This window comes from Hirsutella rhossiliensis, assembly GCF_020360975.1.
Source record: "Hirsutella rhossiliensis strain HR02 chromosome Unknown scaffold00018, whole genome shotgun sequence".
Taxonomy (NCBI): domain Eukaryota; kingdom Fungi; phylum Ascomycota; class Sordariomycetes; order Hypocreales; family Ophiocordycipitaceae; genus Hirsutella; species Hirsutella rhossiliensis.
This window is the reverse complement of record NW_025408684.1, coordinates 160,035-180,168: the sequence shown is the minus strand read 5'-3', so window position 1 is coordinate 180,168 and position 20,134 is coordinate 160,035. Positions and strand designations below refer to the sequence as shown.

General features: G+C 43.1%; 4 protein-coding genes across 4 annotated transcripts; 3 read left to right on the top strand and 1 right to left on the bottom strand.

Moving 5' to 3' along the window:
• Positions 1-292: 292 nt before the first annotated feature.
• On the bottom strand, positions 293-4,237 carry HRG_10921 (kinase; the record flags this gene model as incomplete). Its single annotated transcript, XM_044869391.1, has 3 exons — positions 293-312; positions 3,209-3,664; positions 3,718-4,237. The coding sequence occupies 3 exons, from the start codon at positions 4,235-4,237 to the stop codon at positions 293-295; spliced, it is 996 nt and encodes a 331-aa protein (XP_044715342.1).
• A 6,516-nt stretch (positions 4,238-10,753) lies between these two features.
• Positions 10,754-12,028, top strand: HRG_10920 (uncharacterized protein; the record flags this gene model as incomplete). The annotated part of the gene is made up of 6 exons (XM_044869390.1): positions 10,754-10,871; positions 10,952-11,093; positions 11,162-11,408; positions 11,454-11,572; positions 11,638-11,775; positions 11,839-12,028. The coding sequence occupies 6 exons, from the start codon at positions 10,754-10,756 to the stop codon at positions 12,026-12,028; spliced, it is 954 nt and encodes a 317-aa protein (XP_044715341.1).
• A 26-nt stretch (positions 12,029-12,054) lies between these two features.
• On the top strand, positions 12,055-12,574 carry HRG_10919 (uncharacterized protein; the record flags this gene model as incomplete). Its single annotated transcript, XM_044869389.1, has 3 exons — positions 12,055-12,214; positions 12,260-12,348; positions 12,512-12,574. 3 exons carry the CDS (start codon positions 12,055-12,057, stop codon positions 12,572-12,574), a joined length of 312 nt encoding a protein of 103 aa, XP_044715340.1.
• A 5,992-nt stretch (positions 12,575-18,566) lies between these two features.
• Positions 18,567-20,011, top strand: HRG_10918 (nitrate assimilation regulatory protein nirA; the record flags this gene model as incomplete). The annotated part of the gene is made up of 6 exons (XM_044869388.1): positions 18,567-18,711; positions 18,785-18,950; positions 19,048-19,187; positions 19,258-19,495; positions 19,752-19,932; positions 19,985-20,011. The coding sequence occupies 6 exons, from the start codon at positions 18,567-18,569 to the stop codon at positions 20,009-20,011; spliced, it is 897 nt and encodes a 298-aa protein (XP_044715339.1).
• Positions 20,012-20,134: the final 123 nt, after the last annotated feature.

Genomic DNA, 20,134 nt, shown 5'->3' with positions numbered 1-20,134 from the left:
TTCACTCGAGGTATCACGGAATTCCCTAGTCTTAGGGCTATACGGCAGCCTAAATCTGGTCCCGAAAGGTTCTTCCGTTCAGCTATAATTGTCTATATAAGACAGCATGTCCGCTGGTAGATAGATAGAGAAATCATTAACTTTAAAACCTCTTCTATATACTAATACACCACTAATAAATTCCGTTGAAAATCCTACCTTATACTCCTTCTTCCCCTCTATTACGTAGCCTTACGTGATTCCTTTATTTCCTAAAATTCCGCTTTTACTTATATACCTTTAGAAAAAGCTACTACCTAAGGGTCTCTTCCTCTTAAAGAGAGATTAGCTTTATAGCACTAACGGATTCTATTATCGCTATATATATAGTAGTTAGTAGCTTTATCTTATAAAGGTATTCCTTATAATAACTCTTATAGTTACCTAAGGTAGTAGAAAAAGCTCTTTACTATATAGAGGTTAGCTTAGAGAAGAGGGAAGCTCCCTCTATAAATTCTATTACCTTAGGATAAAGAGGGGGCTTAAGAGGGTCCTACTTATTAAAGAAAACTAAATTATAGATAGTTCTATTTATACGAGCCTATAGCTCCTTTACCTACTTATCTTAATCTTAAGGCTTTATAAGAATCGTCCTATATATTATAGGGGCGGTAGAGTTAGTTTTTAATATTATTATAAAAGAGAGGGTAGAAAAGTTAGTTAAAAATTAGCTTTTCTAATAAGAAGGGTAAAATAAAGCTATAAGGTATATAAGAAAAGTACCTTTTATAGTAGCTAGAAGGTATAAGAATTCTATTCCTCCTAGGCTTATAACTCTTATAAAGAGAGGTATAAGAAGTATATATAGTAATATATAAAGGTAAAAGTAAAAGTAAAGGGTTAGATAGGTAAGGTAGAGATATTTAATTCTTATAAGGGTAGTAATTATAGTAAGGGAGTAATTATTATATTGCCTTAATTATCCTTCTTTCCTTTATCTAACGCCCTTCTTTATACCTATTTAGTATCTTAATTAATAAAGAAGATCCTACTTAAAGAAGCTACTAATATCCTCTTAACTACTAAGCTTTTTACCGGTTTTTCCCCTCCTTTCTAGCCGTTACCGGTATATCCGTCTTATTTCTCGCTACCTCTATAAGAAGCTATCGCTACTTCTACTTCCCCTTATACCTCTACCCTCCTTTCTATACCTCCTTTCTTCTTTCTTTTATAACGGGTGTTTTTAGCTTCCTTAGTCCCTCTTACTAAGGGATATCTCTAAGAACTATAAAATTAAGCTACGCTTCGCAACACCCTTATTTTAAGATAACCTCCTTAAATAAATAATAAAGTAGCTAAATTTAATATTAAAATAGCCTTATATTTATTAAACTAAACGCTTCTCTACTTATTACCCTACTATTTAAAAGCTAAGGTAGTAAGAGGGTATATTAAGGAGAGTAGGTATAAGATACTATAGTAATACCTAGTAGACTTAATAGTTATATATAAGAAAGCCTACCTAACTAATATAACTCCCTTAGCTTAAGGATATTATATAGGCTTAACTTAGGTATAGGGATATCTTAATACCCTCTTTTAGCTAGCTATATATAGCTACTATACCTTTATAAGCCCCTCCTTTATCTTAATAGATAGACTAAGATATATATTACTAAATTTACCTTTCTATACCCTTATTTCTTTTACTATACTCTTAAGCCCTTACTTAAGAGTAAGGGTATATATTAAGAAATAGCTATAAGAGGCTAGAGCTATACTTAGTAAACTTAATAGCTATATATATAGAAGCTTACTTAATTAATATAACCCCCTTAGCTATAAGATATAATATAGGCCTAACTTAAGTATAGGAATATCTTAATACCCCCTTTAGGCTAGCTATTTATAGTTACTTTATATATATAAGCCCCTCCTTTATTATAATAGATAGACTAAGATATATATTACTAAATTTACCTTTCTATGCCCCTATTTCTTCTACTATGCTCTCAGGCCACTGCTTAAGAGTATCATTCTTTTGCCACGTAAACACTCATCCATTTTAGGACGACGAACTTCCTCCTAAGAGTGACTAATGAGTCCCGGCACGTCTTAGTAACGGCGATCAATTCCTGGGCAGCGCCGCGAGGCTGTGCCTTCATCACGTTGCGGACTCACAAAGAGAAGAGTGGAAAGCTGACGATCACATACGCTTGTGATCGCTCTTGCAAACCCTCAAGCAATTTGGAAGACCGACAGCGACGCACTTCGACACGGGGCACTCGCTGCCAATGCTCATTTTTAGCAAAGCAAAGTCTCGACGGGTCTACATGGACTGTGAAGTATCGTTTAGGCAGCCAATTCGCTGTCCATAATCATGAGCTAAGCTGGCACGAGTCGGCTCACCCGACGCTTCGCAGACTAAGTCCTCAAGATATCGCATTGGTTGGCACCCTTGTCAATGCCGGGGTAGCGCCAAAGGACATCAGAACTTGCATTCGCCAGAACTCAAGCGCTCCCATAGCACAGCAAGACATCTATAATCGCATTGCGGATTACAGACGGCAGCGCAGCGAAGGCCAAAGCTCTATCCACGCCCTTGCTAAACAACTCAATGACGAAGGGTTTATAAGCAAGATACAGCTAGACAAGGACAACCGCGTCACAGCAGTCATATCGCCCATCCAGAGTTACTAGCATACACCAAGAACTACCCGGAGTTGTTTCTCTTGGATTGCACATATCAGACGAACAAGTATTCAATGCCGCACCTCGACTGCGTTGGCGTTGATGCTAGCCAGCAATCCTTCTGTATCGCTTTTGCATTTATTCGCGGCGAAAGCGAGGAGGACTACGGCTGGGCCTTGGACCAGCTTCGATCAACTAAATGCATAGAATGTCCCTTCCTGCTGCAGACTGGGCAATGCCCACTTGACCATCCAATTGGACGTTAAAACCGCCTGTATATCGAGTCGCTCTTCAGGTGGGAACTTGAGCATGCCTCGCATCAAGTCCAGGATTGCCCGTGTCTCATCATCGCCAAACACGCCAGCTGCCTCTCGCCTTCTTCTGTATTTCTGCACAAATTCTTCGAAAGCTCTTTCTAGTGGCGGCCAAATCTCTCTGTCAGTAGTAGGCCGGCGAGGTACTCTGCTTCCGGGATGCATCTCTTCCAAGCCAGGCCTCTCCCATCGTTCTCGCCAGCTTTCTGGAAAACTCTGGTGACCCAGGACATCGATTTGCTGAGCCACTATCTCATCCTCAGTCTCGGATTCGCTGAAGATAAACTTCATGGCCAGAATTTCCCAGATGGCAGTTCCTAGGCTCCAAATGTCTGATGAATATGACAGCGCAGCTTCCGGCTCGAATAGCGCTTCCGGTGCTTTCTTAGCAGTGGGTGTGTTGCAGTTCCTGCCAAGACGCAGTTCTGTAGTCGGGTTGAAGGACTCCCCAAAGTCGCTAAGGACAAGGCCTCGCGCATCTTCGATCGTAAAATCCGGCGCTCTTTTGCCGAGATATAGGGAAGTCACTGCTTGGCTTGGAACATTGGGCGACAACGGCTTACCATCAACGCGCCTAATAGGCACCGTTTCTGGCTCGCCGAATTTTTCTCTAAGTTGTAAGATGGAGAGATTGTTAAAGCTCGGTGAAAGCTTGACTAATGCATTTCGAAGATGAATATCTGCTCCCAAGAGTTAACCTCGCGCAGCTAGGCATTGACAGAGCATAACAAACCTCCATGAACAAAGCCTTTCGAGTGAACAAAGGCAACGGCTACCGCTAGTTTCGCCGCCAGGGCTCGCGCAACGTGAATGGGGAAAAGACGGTTGAACGATGCGTCTTTGATGTTCCCTTGAGCGGGACCAACTGCGTAGCATTTGTGCATGCCATTGGGTCCTCGGACGTCGAACTCGTCCAAGATACTCGGCAAAACATCGTTTGCGGCGATGGACGTAGCTTCACTGACTAGGGGTGGAGTGACTCTAGGCTCTGAGAGGGCGTGCAAAATTGAAGTCTCGCGTCGAAGGAGTGTGGTTTGAGAAATTGCCACCTTGATGGCAACGTAGCGATTGAGTCGACCATCGTGCGCAAGCCAAACAGTCGAGTAACCGCCGTATCCTAGCTTGTCCACAATGCGATACCGAGAGTGCAAGACATCATCAATCATAATGGGATGGTAGCCTCCGGGCTCATACATCTCGAGTCGCTCAACGCCATCGATCCACTCGTACTCGATTGACTTAAGAGGCAGCATTGTCGAGAATCGTGAACGACAACAGATGCTAGCGGGTGCGAATCTAACGAGAGAATAACACGCGAATGAAGGACGAATGGACCTCTCAATCACTTGGCGGAGCATGGTCAGGTCTGGCCAGCTTTTGATCGAAAAAATACAGGTACAGTTTTGAGAGATGCGGGATTGAAGATCGAGGCGGCGAAAACACGCTTCCGCGCCAACTTGCCGAGATTCGGCTTACTCATCAAAGTCATACAAAGTTGGACCCTGTGGAAGAAGGAAGGCACAGTCACACCTGACTGGTACGTGAGAAGAGTATTGCTATTTGTACACACACCTATCTCTATTCGTACAAACGCCCCATTTTTAAGATACGTACTAACGCCAGCCCGCCCCGCCTATTTATACCGCGCCCCCATGGCAGGTAGCGGTACCGCCTAAATGCCCGCGCCCGAGCCCGCCCACACACACACACCACACATACATATAAGATCCTACCTATATTCTATATATATATACTAAATTTAAAGCTATCGCCGCCGCCGCGATGGACCCCCTTCTCTCCCTCCTTAATGCACCTACGCTACCTTAAGGCGATAATAAATCTTACGATGCTAACGAGGAACGCGGAGACACTATCCCGCCCTTGCCGCCGTCTCTAAGCTTCGAAACCTATGATAAGGCGTATAACTTCGTCTAGGGCTTCCTTCGCGAGAACGGTGCCGCCGTCGTTAAGTAGTTAAGCTTATATAAGCGAGATATTAACGAGATCTCCCTTATAACCCTAGTCCTCTTTATATACGATTATAGCCCGCGGCGGGCTTCTACTAGCATAGGGCTATATAAGCCGTCTACCTAGAAGCTTAACTGCCCTTTCCGCCTCGTTATAACGGCCTTATATAACGAGGAAGAAGGAGCTTAGTAGTAGACTTTTCGAGTTACTAAGGGCTACTATAACTACGGGCTATATCTTAATCCCTTAGCGTATAATATTTATCGCCGACGGACTATAATATAGTAAGCTCTTAAGTAGAACCTTTTTTAATATAAAGCGCTGCCGGCTTAAGAGATATTAACTATTTTACGTAAGGCCGAGCCTTCTATATATTACGACCACGGTCTAGCGAACCGCGGGGACTAATATATATTACGAGGTTACGTAACGTAGGGAGCAATTATATAGACTAACTAATTAAGCCAATTACTCTAGCGCTCTAATCTAGGATCGTAGGATCGCTCTAGCGCTCTAGCGCTAGACGACGGGATTACCTAGCGCTCTCAGCGATCTAGGGAAGCTCTCGAGATATATAAAGAAGGAATAAAATACTCCTTTAAATAAATAGCTTAATAGCTTTTAATATTATAATTATTACGATCTCTATTACGATCTTATCTTTAATTCTAATTACTTAATTACTTAGTTATAGTCTATAGTCTATAACCTTTAACTTATTACTAACGTAATATACTTATTATTACTTAAACTACGCCCTATTATATCTATTATATCCTTAATAGGTTTATCCCTTAGGAATAATACTAGTTATTATATATTAAAAGCTCTTATTTAGTATAATACCGCGTTACTTTAAGTAATATTATAACTATTAATATACCTATATAGTATACTAAATTAACTAACTCTAGAGCTATTATATTACCTTACGCGAGATTATTACCCTTTAATATAAGGTATAGTTACTTAGGAATAAAGGAGGTAATAAATAAGTTAGGGACCTTAGAGAAGTAGTTAAACTAAAATAGCTAGGACTATTTAACGGTACTTATAGTATACTTTAAGACTTTCTTACCTAACTTAAGGCCTACTACCGGTTTTATCTTACTAAACTCTTAGACCTAGTTAAAAAGGTACTTTATATAGGAAATTATTTATCTAAAACGGCACTCGCTTAGTTTAAACCTATTATAAGGGACTTTCTCGATAACTAACTAGCGCGATAAGATAACGAGATAGATAAAGTCTTTATTAGTTTCTAAGGATTTAAAGAAGCTATTATAAAGGTATTTAGAATAACTAACGAGGAATAAGAGGCTAAATAGAAACTTTAAGAACTCTAATAAAGGATCTTAATAGCGGATTATACTATAAAGTTCCGTTAAGTTACCTTAAAGCTTAATTAAAACGATAAACCTCTTATATTACGATTCTATAATAGGCTTAAAGAAGAAGTTAAGGACGAGCTTTATAAGGAAAATTAACTTAATAACCTTTTAAACTATATTACTATAATAGTATAAATTAACGATAGATAGTATACGCGACGCTAAGAAAAGAAATAAGGAAGAGGAAACTAAAACCCTTCTTATAAGAATAACTTTAACTAATATATTAACTATAAAAAGAAGCGCGAAACTCTTATTACCTACGCCTATATAACTAACCTAGGTAGGATAGATCTAAATATAATATAAAAAAGTAAAGAAAAGTATTTTAACTATAGGAAACTTAGATATTACTTTAAAGAATATAAATAACCTTATAAGGAGAAGAAAACCTACTAAGTACTAGCCCTAAAAGGTAAGAAATACTTAAACGCTATTAATAGATAGGAACTAAAGTATAAACTCCTTAATTAGACTATATACTATAACGATAAATATATAGTATACCTAAGCGATAAGAATAGTATTAAATAGTTCTTAAAGCTACTAATAAAGACCTTTATAATAATATAACGAAGGGATCTTAAAATATAAAAATAAGTTAAATTTATAGAACTAAAATACCCTTATCTTAAAGGAGTCTCTTAAGACTAGATTAAGAAAAACGGTAAATAATTCTAGGAAGATATATAAAGTAAAAATTAATAATAACGATAGGTAGTTTATAAATAATATAATAAAGAAGATATAGATATAGCCCTTATACTTACGAAACTTAGATAATAACTTAAAGAGGACTAATAAAGTATCGACGATATAAGCTCTAAAGAATAAGAAATACCTAGAGAAATAAAAGATAAGAATAAACTTATACTACTACCCTCGCTACTAAGGGAAAATACTACGATTAGAGAATACGCTCTATACTTTAAAGAATTTAAAGAAATACTTAAAATTAGAACCTAATAAATACCTTAAATTCTTATAGAAAACTAATAAGCTATATTAATTTAATATTAACTAGTACTATATAAAGGAAACTATACTATAGCTATTACTATAGTCGATACCTTTATAGCTCTATAATAAGAATAGTAACTATAAGGAAAATTTAAAGATAATCTATAAATACTACTTACTTATAAGTACTATAAGTATATTTTATAGATATTATACGTCTACTTAGATTATATAATATACTTTTAGATAAAGGCATAATATAATACCTTCCTAGTTAGGTTTAAAGGATAAGTACTTTTAAAACCCTACCTAAGTATAGAACTAAACTACTAGAAAATCGATTAACGCTACTTAAACGACTAAGTTATATTATTAGAACCTAATTATAGTATACTACTTAAATACTATAATAATTATAGATTATTAACGAGATATCTTTTAAAGATATATAAAATCTATAAATACGCTAAAATAAAGGAATAGTATAGCGCTACTCGCTTTAAGGCATCTAAACCCTTAATCTTTTAAAGACTTATATAATAAGTTAAATATAATAAAGAAGATTATAACGAATATATATACTTAAACTATAGAGTTTATAAATATAAAAAAGTATAAGTATAGTATAAATAATATAATAGTATACTAAACGATTATTAGTAATATATATAAAGGCTATAAGCCGTATTTAACTAAGGAAAAATCGATATAGAAATACTATATAAAAAATAGAAAAACGCTAAACGAAAACTTAACCTTTAGTATAAAATAAATAAAATTATAAAGTATAGTATATAATTAACTATAAAGTAGTATAATATAAATCATATAGCGTTAAGAAATAAGAAATCTTTAATTAGCTATAAGAAATTAGTCTCTTAAGCCCTAATATAATACTATATAACGAAAATATAAAGAAACGATATTAATAATAAATTAAAGAAGAATACCTAAATAAAATAAATAAGGACTAAGTAAAAAATAAGGTACGCTATCTATAAAAGGGCTATAGACTAGTATAATATAATAAGATCTAAGGACCCTATATATAGTAATAGTAAGCTATAGCGACTAAATAGTATTAAATATCTAAATCGCGGGATATTATATATATCTACTTTTAGACTATAGCGCGATAGGTAATTACGTTTTACTTAGAGTTATTAATCGTTACTAACTTATATAGAGATATAAGATAGATTTATATAAACTTATAAATATTAAAGGAGAGGCCTTTAACTATAATAATAGAATTATTAATATAGAGATTAATTACCTCGATATTAATATCTAGGGCTATAACGAATAAGTTAACTTTAATATTATAGATATTAAAGAATACGACCTTATATTAAGGCTTCTATAACTATAAGAGAGCAACCTACTAATTAACTAAAGAACTAGCTAGCTATATTAAGATAAAGATATAAGTTTCTAGGACTAGTAGATTTAAGAGAAAGTAAAATTTTATAATAATTTAGCTACTAAATAAAATAAAAGGGATAACTATTTAAGTAAATTATTATAGGCTTTAGCGATATAAATAAAAATAGTAACTAAACTAGCGGATATAATAAAATCGACTAATAAGACCTATATACTAACTAATATAGCTATATAACCTAGTATCTAATATAAATAGGATAAAGGATATAATATAAAGATCTAAAGAGTTATTACTACTTTAAGGAAAGACCTTAAATAAATTAATAAAGAGCTTAAGTTAAGAGAAACTAGCTTTTAAAAGAAAGAATAAAGCCTATAAGATAGAATAAGGAATATCCCTTAAGAATACCGGAAATATAATAAACTCTTTAAGGAAGAACTTAAGATAAGGTTACCTAAATATAGCTAATAAGACTATAAAATTTATCTTAAGGATAGAATAACGCCGACGTTCTATAAAATCTATAACTTAAACGAAAAGTAACTATAAACGCTACGCGACTACCTTAATAAGAATCTATAAAAGGGATATATATAAACGTTAATATCTAAAGTAGGCTACCTAGTTATATTTATTTTAAAGAAAAACGGTAAGCTATAACTAGTTATTAACTATAGACGCTTAAACGATATTATAATAAAGGACTAAATACTATTACCGCTTATATTAGAACTATAAGATCGATTATATAGTAAAAAATAGTTTATAGCCCTTAACCTTAAAGGCGCCTATAACTAAATATATATAAAAAAGGGATATAAATAGATAATAGCCTTTAGAACGAAATTTAGACTATTTAAATATCTAGTAATACTATTTAGACTTATAAATATACTAGCTACCTTTTAATAAATAATTAATAATATCCTATATAAATACTTAGATATTTTTATAGTAGTATACCTAGATAATATCTTAATCTTTTTAGATACTTTAAAAGAATATAAGGAATTCGTTTATAAGGTACTCCGCGTACTTTAAAATATAAAGTTACTAGTTAAACTAAAGAAAAGTAAGTTCTATATATAGGAAGTAGACTTCCTTAGATATATAATCTTATTAAGAGAGATATAAATATAATAAGATAAAATTAACTTAGTTAAAAAATAGCTAACGCTAAAGAATATTAAGGATATATAAAGTTTCCTAGGATTTATAAATTACTACTAATAATTTATTAAAGATTTCGGAAAGATTATAGTACTATTATATAACTTAATAAAGAAGGAAAAAGAATTTATATAGGACGATAAAGCTAACGAAGCTTTTAAATATATTAAGACTATAATTATATAAGAACTAGTCTTAACTACCTTTAATCTAAAATAATAAATCGAACTTAAAACTAATATATTAGACTTTACTTTAGGAGTATAAATCGGATAAAAGGATAATAAAGGAAGACTACGACTAATTATATTTTACTTAAAGAAGCTATATAGCGTAGAACTTAATTACCCTATCTATAATAAAGAATTCCTTATAATTATTTAAGCTTTTAAGGAATTTCGATATTACCTTTTTAAAAGTAAGTATAAAGTTAAGGTCTATATAGATTATAAGAATATCTTATACTCTAATAAACTATGAGACGGCGGATTTACCACCCGTTTGGACGGTCTCTGCCACCAAAGGTGGCGGCCAATTTGCCAGGAATCCAGAGCGAGAACGGACAAATGTATCGCCGGGCTCATCCCTCCAAGTATCTCCGATGTACTTGGCATGTCACCCATCATGCTCAGCCCGCAGAGCCACGCCGGGACGCCTCCGCGGCCCGTTTAAGCTGTGTGCCTTCCGACACCTCTTTCTAGCCTCAAAAGAAGGAGCCACAAAGCGCTCAGAACGGTGGCGTCGCATAGGTCATACTTAAGAAGCTCTTACTCCGCCTCAAATTTTGGTAGCATCTTACCTATTACACAACCAAGCATTACTGTGGAAACTCTTTCCTCTTGCCAGCTCACGGAAAGCCGCATCCCGCTGACTTATACGATCCATTGTCAACCATGACGCGCCGAGCACGCCATTCCGCCATCTCTTACGACTCGGACGCGTCTTACTCCCCCGAGAACGAATTTGACGATGGTGGTCTCTTTGACAAAGTTGAGCCCTTCACTCGGATACGTATGCGGAGGCAACGGATGTAGAGGACTTGAACTTCGATGACGCAGACGGATTCGTCGACGCTGACGTTGAAGACCAAGTCCAGCTCTTCGGTGGCAACGTTCATCCACCTGAGTACTACCGGGAAGCCGTTGAGAAATTCAACGAGACCGCCTACGAAGCTCAAGACTATAGCGACGGTAGTCTACTGCTCCTCGATGCCTGCGACGCACAATGGCGCCAGTACGTCACCAACGACATCATGTCCCTTATGACTCCCAGCCTCTAACATGTAATGGTCCTACCCTCAGGTACTGCGAGGTGCTGGGTTGTGACCCCCAAAAATGTTTGGAGTCTGTCTCCGAGTCCAGCTCCCTGCGGCTTTTGTATAACTTTTTTGACTGGTCCCTCAACCAGAAGGTCGGTAAGGATGGCAGGAAAAGGCGAGGAACGAGGAAGAGCAGCTCTTTGAGCACATACTGGAAAGTCTTCCGACTCGTCTTCGAGAGAGCCACTGGAGACAAACTCGACCCGAAACTAAATCGGCGTATGCACAAGGTACAGCCCGATCCTCCGAATAATAGGTCAAAGGTAACCCTGCAGGTTCTCCGAGACCTCTCCAAAAAACATGACTTGAGCGACCAGAGGCGAGCGAATCGATGCATGACGATCGAAGATCTCAAGGAGCAAATCGAAACGACAATTAGCACGACAAAAAAATCGTTCAGGCTTGGGGAACTTCGGATCCTTGCTGTTCTCTTTCTCCTTCTTCTTGCACCCGCTGGAGCTCGCCCCACATCCATCCTGCGTCTCCGGTTTGGAGACATCCGGCTGCACTGGTGAAAGACCCAGAAGGTGGACCGCATAATATTTTGATTCGCTTCACCTTAGCCTTCACGAAAACGTACCTCGGTGTCAAAGATGCGTAAGGACGCCAGAAACGCCGTGCTTCATCTGCTCGTAGGATATGGCACTGACGCGAATCTAGGAAAACATTTCCTCTTCCAGAGACCTTGGCCGACCCTTCCTTGCTACTCAATCCTCACATCTTCCTGCTAGGCATTCTTTTCCGCCATCGCGCGTTCCGAGCAACAAGTCTCAATTCACCCGCACAGCTTGCCAATCTTGATATCCACCCTGAGGAGCGGAGCTACCTCTGCCGCTCAAGGACGATCTAAAAGACACATATATATTCCGACGGGCTATGAAAACCTTTACCGGCTATGAGCTATCCCAGGACAAGCCTCTTTCTTACCAGATGATTGCACAATGGATCAGAAGGGTTGGCGAAATATTGGGGTTGGAATACCCCACCATCCCCTACAACTTGCGTTATAATGCGGCCAATGAGTTCGATCGAAGTGGTTCGTCAAGTCCTCCAATCACGATAGCCTTGTTGCTTACTCCAGCTTCAGCCGATATCAGCGAGTCGCTGCGAAATCTTGCTCTAGATCACGCCAATTCGAATCCCTTTCAGAAGCACTACCTGGGACGGGAGGTTTGCGCGGATACTTGGGGTATTCTCCGGCGACAAAAACCACAGCAGGCGCTCATAAGGCAGGCCTGCAGCGTCGGCCACTCTATCAGCAAGCGGAGACCCACGGATCTCACAGCTGAACAAATAGCATCCGTGTCTACTGATCCTATCATCAAGCGACTAGAGCAAGACCTTCGGCATCATCGCCCAGGTTCAAAGAAGCACATGGAACTCCGCCGTCGACTGAGGAACGAGAAGCAAAGATTGAAGAGGGTGCTTAAGCAGAAGATTCGAGATGAATGGACTGCAAGACAGGCGGTGGACGACATTGAGGGCAATTGCAAGGTATTGGGTTTGTCAAACAAGCGACTGTGAACACTCCCATTTGTCCTCAGCGACCGGCTCAAAAGCGATTGGTTGAGGCCCTCGCCGCTCCACTTGGCAACACGCTCGAAGGTCAATATCGACGGAGAGACAATGCTATCGCCGCCATCGTAGCTTATTGTATGGTCGAGGAAGGGCAGACGATCCGCGGCGCTCGAGCGTCGGTCGACTCAACTAGGCCTACTCTCATGAACGAACCGCCTATCAACAGCCCTCAACACACGGCTCTGATGTCCACCTTCATTAAGACAGTCACGGACAGGCCTCGAAGATGCTTCATCTGTGTCGGCAAGGCCCTTGATTTGACATCAGATGATGGGGCCGTGGAGGTTCTCATTCGCGAGTTTTACACTCCTGGAGACCTGTCCAAGCACTTCCGACGCAAGCACTTGTCGAATTTACGCGAGGGCGATGAGATTAGATGTTCGATCTGCGATTTGCCACTGGACCATATGGAGCATCTGCGGAACCATGCTCTACGAATACACGGAACAGTGTCCTAAGCTATGCCTTTGACCAATCGAAGTTGTTGGTCTGCAAGGTAGCAAATCGAATGTATCGCTTGGTATCTCCACGGTCAACCTGCATCGCGCGAAATCTATGTGTGTGGCTAAAGCAGTCACCTTGTTCTCAACCAGACTTCCTAATCAGGAGAATATCTTTCTTTTAGTATGAGACAAGGAGAACTTACGTTCCTCGAGCTTCAGCCTTCTAGTTGACGTCCATTTTCGCGCGGTGGTGATAGAGGAACTTTTGCGGTGGAAGTGTTCCAATCGTTCTTACGAGGAATGTCGGAGTGTTAGGCTATTAGGTGTTATCAAGGACCACCTGAAAGATCATTATAAGGCCATGTATCAGGACCTATAGTGACCTCACGTGTATGGCTAATTTGGTGCCCATGGAAGTTACCCAACGGCATAAATAGGACCGTTGGGCCGCACCTTTCTAGATCTTCATAACAACTTGTGTACTTGGCTCCTACCTCTTCCAATGTGTATTGGCGTAATCGTCGTTAAACATTAATTCTGTCTTTCGCTTGAACGGCCGTCGGGCCACCTAAAAATCCACACCTAGATAAAAGACGTGCATGATCGAGCGTCCAGCGTCCTTTGCAACAAACCAATTGTCAAGGACAACCACGTGGGCGGCATCGTATCGGCTCTCAGTCGCGGAAGTGCATCGATCGTCAATGTGACTAGAACACAACGTAACTAAGGAACGAGCATTCTTGAAAAACGTCAATTTGCTCCTCGAATGTTTGCCTGCTCATTACTTCTTACGGCATGATGGAGGTCAATTGGGCTATCGTGGTGCCTTTAACAGTTACCTAGGGGAGGCACGCAGCTATCTTACCTTTTCCCAGCAAGCTAGCGAGCAACCAGTCTGCCATGAAGGGCTGGCCGCGAGAATCCTCCCGAAGCTTCAGGATACACGCTCCTCAGATCTATTCCAGCCGCGCGACAAAGCAATCATGGTCTACCCTTGAAAGTTCACACTATTGTATTTCCATTAACACCACCTGATCCACCTTGAGTAAGTACGTGCCGAACCTGAGCAGGGACTGAGCTACCCTGAGCAGGGGCTGAGCTACCCTGATCTGCCCTGAGCTGCCTGAGCCGCCTGAGCCTGTCCTGAGCTGCCCTGAGCTGCCCTGGGTTGCCCGCTCCGGCGTGTGGAGCATCGAATAAGCCACTGCCAAGCGGTTGAACGAACATTGTACAGCCGCTGCATTTTTCGCTGCCGCAATACTTGTGATATCCTGGCTTACACGCGTCGCCAAGTTGTAGCGTATTTAGGAATCTGGTGTACCAGTCTACGCTTCACAGTCTTCGATGCTGCGCGAAATACATATCGTGTAATTTTTCCGGCCCTTCCATAATCTGCAGATACTCCTCTCATGCTCTTTGAACTCTTCAAATAACAAAAATTCGAGATGCGAAATTACAGTATCACGCATCGAGGAGAAAATTAACTTACCAGTTGGCAGTTGCTTGCCGTAGGTACATCTCAAGGCTTTGACCGTACCGTACTTGCGTTCTGGCGAAAGGTTTCTACCGCCCTGTCAAGATCAAGACGCTCATTCACGGTGCTGCCTAAAAGGCAGCAAGCAGTTCGTAATGCCATATTAGTGATGGATTCGAACCTTCTAGGTGACATCGTCATCTATGCTGTGTGATGGGTTCTAATAGTGTAAATTACAGCTATGTAGTCCTCGTGCGTTCTACATTCGAGCTGAGGAAAGAAGAAGGAAAGGAAAATAGAAGGACAGAAATCCTCCAACAAAATAGACTAAGCCGTTACTGGAGCAACAGTGCTTAGACCGACAAGGCACTGCCTTGTCCAGCAGGGCCTAGCCCGTTACATGCTGCCTAGGTGGCGACATCGCCACTCAGCCCAAAATTCCAAGTATAAGAAGCCAACTTTTCACCATCACTTAGATAGAGAATCAAGAGTCTTTCGTTGCCCGATACACAGGGATCTTCTTCCCGATCGTTGTTCAGTCATCCACACCAACCGTGCCCCTTGTTGTGTGACCCCTGTCTCTTACGATCTGTGACTGACTGACTCACTCTGTTCCGTCCCGCAGGTCCTAACGGCCATCAGGTGCACAGCCTCTGATGCAGCTTGGCGTCACTTGACCAATCATACGCGCAGCCCAGAGTTATTGATGTTCTAAGCTCCAGTTCTCATTGGTCAAAATCGCTTCTACTAAGAGGACAAGATGACGCCATCCAGACGTGCGCCGTCTCTCGAAACATGCATGAAGTTTGTGCAAAAGCCCCTCCCTGCCCGGCTGAATTCTGCCTCCTCCTGGTAAAAGACCAGCTCAAACGGAAATAGTACTGTAGTGTACACTATGTTACATAGTAAGCCAGTCAGGACAATAAAGGAGCACTTCGGCGCTCATTAGCTCCACAGGAGTATGAACTACTCGCGCATGTCCACGACCGTTGCCCACCAGACTTACCTGAGCCTGCTTTTGCCCAATCTAGACGCTATATTCTTGGCTCGGCGGGCGGAGAGCCGGAAAAGCCTATGTCGCAGAAGAAACGAAAAATGTCTTAACCTTCTTCTGGGCGTAGTTCACAAGCACGTTTCAGATCAACAGACAGTGTTGGAGCCGCCAAAAGCGGCAATTCTGGAGGTTGGGGTAGGTAATAGCCCTTGCCGCACCTCGAACGTCATCGCGGTTTGTGCCGTAGTGTCGCTGAAATGCGCCCAAAAGGACGCGGTTTGGTGACGCAAGTTGTGGCCCTGACCATTCTCTCGCATACGTCTCCGAGACCCCACATCTCCCACCCTCGCCTTCACTCTTCTCTCTAGCTCTACTTTAAAGTACTTCTGCACTATCCCGCTTCATCGCGCTCCAACCGAGCTGCTGCCACGAGACCCTCCACTACGCCCACCTTCGGGCCTCCATATGCCTCTAAACGCAGCCATCTCAAGAAGAGGGCGTAGTGCCTGGTACAACGCAAAATCTGGCAGAAAAAGTGCTAAGAGAGGTGGAAGCACACTGTGGCTGCGGCATAGCAGCTCGTAGAACGAAGACGTCAGGTCATTGCTGTGTACATATTGCAACCATCTCGAGAATGTCGGGTGAAGCAGAAGCGCGATTCGGCCGGCAGTGCAATTTCATGGTTAACTAATCCTTTCTGGGCTGTGGCGGCAGCCATCCGAGAACAGGTGGTATGGAATGGTATGGATTTATTCCGCCCGGAGGGAGGTCCCTATAGGGCCTAGACGCTCTGGCTATTGACGGTTCGATACACTGATGCATGACACCCCAAGCCCCACATATCATCTTACGCTGCGCCAACCATTCCACTGTTCGCTTCATGACAGACCTGCTTGAAGGTCAATTTCTCCAAGTGTTCAGCATCCTATTCCCAGCAACTGAAGCGCGATGTGTCGAAGTTGAAGCGTGGTTGTGTTAGTCATTGATGGTGGTTGGTACGCCGATTGTGTTCTCTCATGACGCTGTTCCTGTTGACGGGCGGGAACCCGGGTGTACCCTGTTCGCTCAGGGTGCCTCCAGCCGGCTTCGAACCGACCCTCTGCGACGCAGAGGCTCCAGACGTGTCACCACTACGCCATGGAGGCAGAACAGGTGGTAGGATTGATGACCTGCAGCAAAAGATGCAGGACGCTGCTGACCAACGATCCCCATGTGCAGGGCACCCTTCTTAAACGAATCATCACCTATGCATGGCCCTAAACCAGGACCCCCTTAATCGTTCTATGCGCGATATTTATCTTCCATGTGTCTAGCCGTATTAGGCAAGGGCGCCTCACACCTAGCGGTAACTTAGCATGCGCGTTTCCCCTCTGGAAATGGCGCTGTCGTAAGTCACGATTGGTGAGGCGCACTTACACTATCGACAAACATGTCTGACATAACATAGAGGTGTCGCGAAGCCAGATACTTAGTGTCATCTGAATCATTAGACAGTAGCTCCAACTTTTCGTAACATAAAGTATCCTGAGTATCCGTACCTGGGGTTGCCTCGAGCTAGTGGCGGTGTGTCACACACAATACGAGTCAGGGTAGCTTACAAGTGGGGTCTAAAGACCCCGCCCTTGGGCTAATGATCGGCTGCAGTGAGATCGTGCTCGAACTACCCTGCCAATTAGTTTGGGCCGCCACGACATGACGGGGGACAAAGACGAGACAAGGCAAGACAAAATGTAAAGCGACCCACCTGCGCGCCATCGAGGTCGGCATGACGTCTGCGATGTTGTGTTGCAGCACGTCGGTGCTGTAGTGACCCAAACACCAAACCTTGTTCCTCTACTCCGAGCTCATGCAGACCAGGGCAACCATATGTACATACATATATACATACATAAATACAAGATATATATGCATGTACGTATGCACAAACATGCCTCGGGGCCGGCACGTTAAACCTTGCCATGGACAGCACGTGGCGATCGCGGCCCTGACCACCATCTCGCCGTGACGCCTAAGCCATGTTGTCTTGATACCTCAGGGTCTGACCTCGACTGGCCCCGGGCACGATAGGCGTACCTTACATAAGGAGGCGGTTCCTTTCCACGGGCCCCTACTGCACTTGGCAGCAAAGACAATGCCCCGTCGAATGCTGATACGAATGGCTTGTCAGAGGTGCCGCAAGAAACGAGCAAAGGTCAGTCGATAGCCCACACGAAGCCAAAGCCCAAAGAGCCCCCAGTCGTCTGTCTCATCCCATATCCTGCCTAGCTGGATACTTTCACTGATTGGTTTCTCGCTCTCTAGTGTGATGATGGCCAGGCACCGTGCAAAAGATGCGACGAGGCCGGAGAAGGACGCGTATACGACCACCCGCGACGCAAGTCCAAAGACGATCTACGGGCCGAGATCGATAGTCTACGGCGGTACAACGAGGAGCATGACCGACTACTCCGCGCAATATGTTCAATCAACGACGTCGAAGTCAGCAATGCCTTTATACAATACTTGGTCGAGGGGACCAAGTCTCACCAAGCCATTCTGCAGGAGCTGGCGCACCTGAACGGTGAAAACGGGCGTGGCTCGTCAGATGGAGGTGAACAGGAATCATCGGCGGGCTCTTCCAGCTCCATTCTCGACGAAGCCGTCTGCCCGCACTGCCTGAGCCGACTGCCGTCGCCCACCATGCACCGTTCTGCCTCGGGCTCGAGCGACCTCAGCACACTGACCGAGGCTCCCAAGGCGACTTCGACACCGGCCCTGGCGGCTCCTGTTTCCCGTCATTGCCCTTTGACGATGCATCACACGCGCAAACCGACAGGTGGACGTGCGCCGGGTGTACGGTGGCTTCGGTTCGGCAGATCCTCGACGCCCTCCTCACCTGGGACTACCTCCCTTCTGCCTCATGTGCAAGGACCCCTTCTTCCGAGACTATTGCAGCGGCTCGAGCCGGTACTGCTCCTCTGCCCTGGTAAACGCGCTCATCGCGCTGGCAACCCGGGTGGTCCACGAGATCAGCGACGAAGCGGAGAGCCGGGGCCTGGCTTCAAGTGCGGAAGCAAACCACTTTCGACAAGGCCGAGGCCATTATCCGCAGAACCGGCCCCTCGGCCAACCTCCCAGATATACAGGCCATCGGGATTCTCTCGCTCTACCAGATTACCTGCGGGCGCGAGGCCGAAGCTCAAGCGCTTGCCGACTCCTTTGCCGCTAGGATAGTCAATCTTTGTCCTCAAGAGCCCCTGATGGGCTCCGAGGCCGAGAAGTATGCCAAAGTTTGGGCTACTTCGTACCGCGGCGCCGTGTCCCTGATTCGGTCTGTAAACCGCTTGCAGCCCCTGTTCCCGACTCCTCCGAAGCATAAACTGATGGGATTCCGCACACAGCATACTTCGTCTCACGACGGGCCAAGTCTTCACCATGTCTACGAGTTGCAAGCTACAAGACGACTCAATATTTCTAGACCAATCCGCCTGCAGTGCCGAGTACCTGTTTGGCGGCCAGTGCGGCAGCGGAACTACACCAGGTGAATGCATCAAGTTAGGTATACCCAGGAATTGTATCCAATCAGGAGTCGCACCGTAACACGGCTGCAGACCCTGCCCTGAAAGCACGCGGCTCGCAACTGCGCAGTCTACAGCTCATTCCAGCAAGAGTCTTCCAGCTCACGGAATGGGTGTACAAGCTCCTCTCATCAGCAACCCATACCCCAAACGGACGATTCGACACAGCCGAGGTCATGGCAGTGTATACCGAGTATCTCGATTGGTACGAAGGATTCTTCTCCCTACCCAAAACCGGCGGCAGTGACACCCCCTTTGTACTCTTTATCCAGTGTTGACTTGGTATGAGACATGGACCAAGACATGTTTAGGCAGCACTTACAAGTGGTGAGTCACTGGATAGTGGCACGGACGTGCCACTATGTATATATATGTTGAGAGCTGTCAGACAGAATTGAATAGAAGCAAGTTCAATCGCAACAAGTATGTACACAGACACAAGAACCCGGCTCACAGGACTCGGGAGGGGGCCGAGAGACACAGAGGGGAGAAGAGACAGCATTATCCGGCTGACTGCCCGCATGTAGCATGTACTATCAGTTCTGCCTACTCTGCCTGTTCCGCCCTCTCGCCAACCTTGTCCTGGCTGATTCCGACGTCCGACCCCGCGAAATCTGTCTCCAGGCTGCGGACTCTATCCTCACCCTGTCGCAGTCCTACAGCAGGCTCTTCACCCTTAGACGCGTCTCCCCATTCGTCCCCTATTTTGTTTGTGCCTCTGCCCTTGCATGGTGTTACGGGGTCAGCACTGTTGGCACAGGTGCTGGGCGTAATTGATGTAAATTGAGCTACAAAGAGTGTAAAGGGGAGACGTGTCTACATCGCTCCCTTTAGGAGTCGTGTCCGTGGCGCTCGCACGTGACTAGTCTGGCCATGCCAGATCTACACATCGGGGCGTAGCCCTTACATT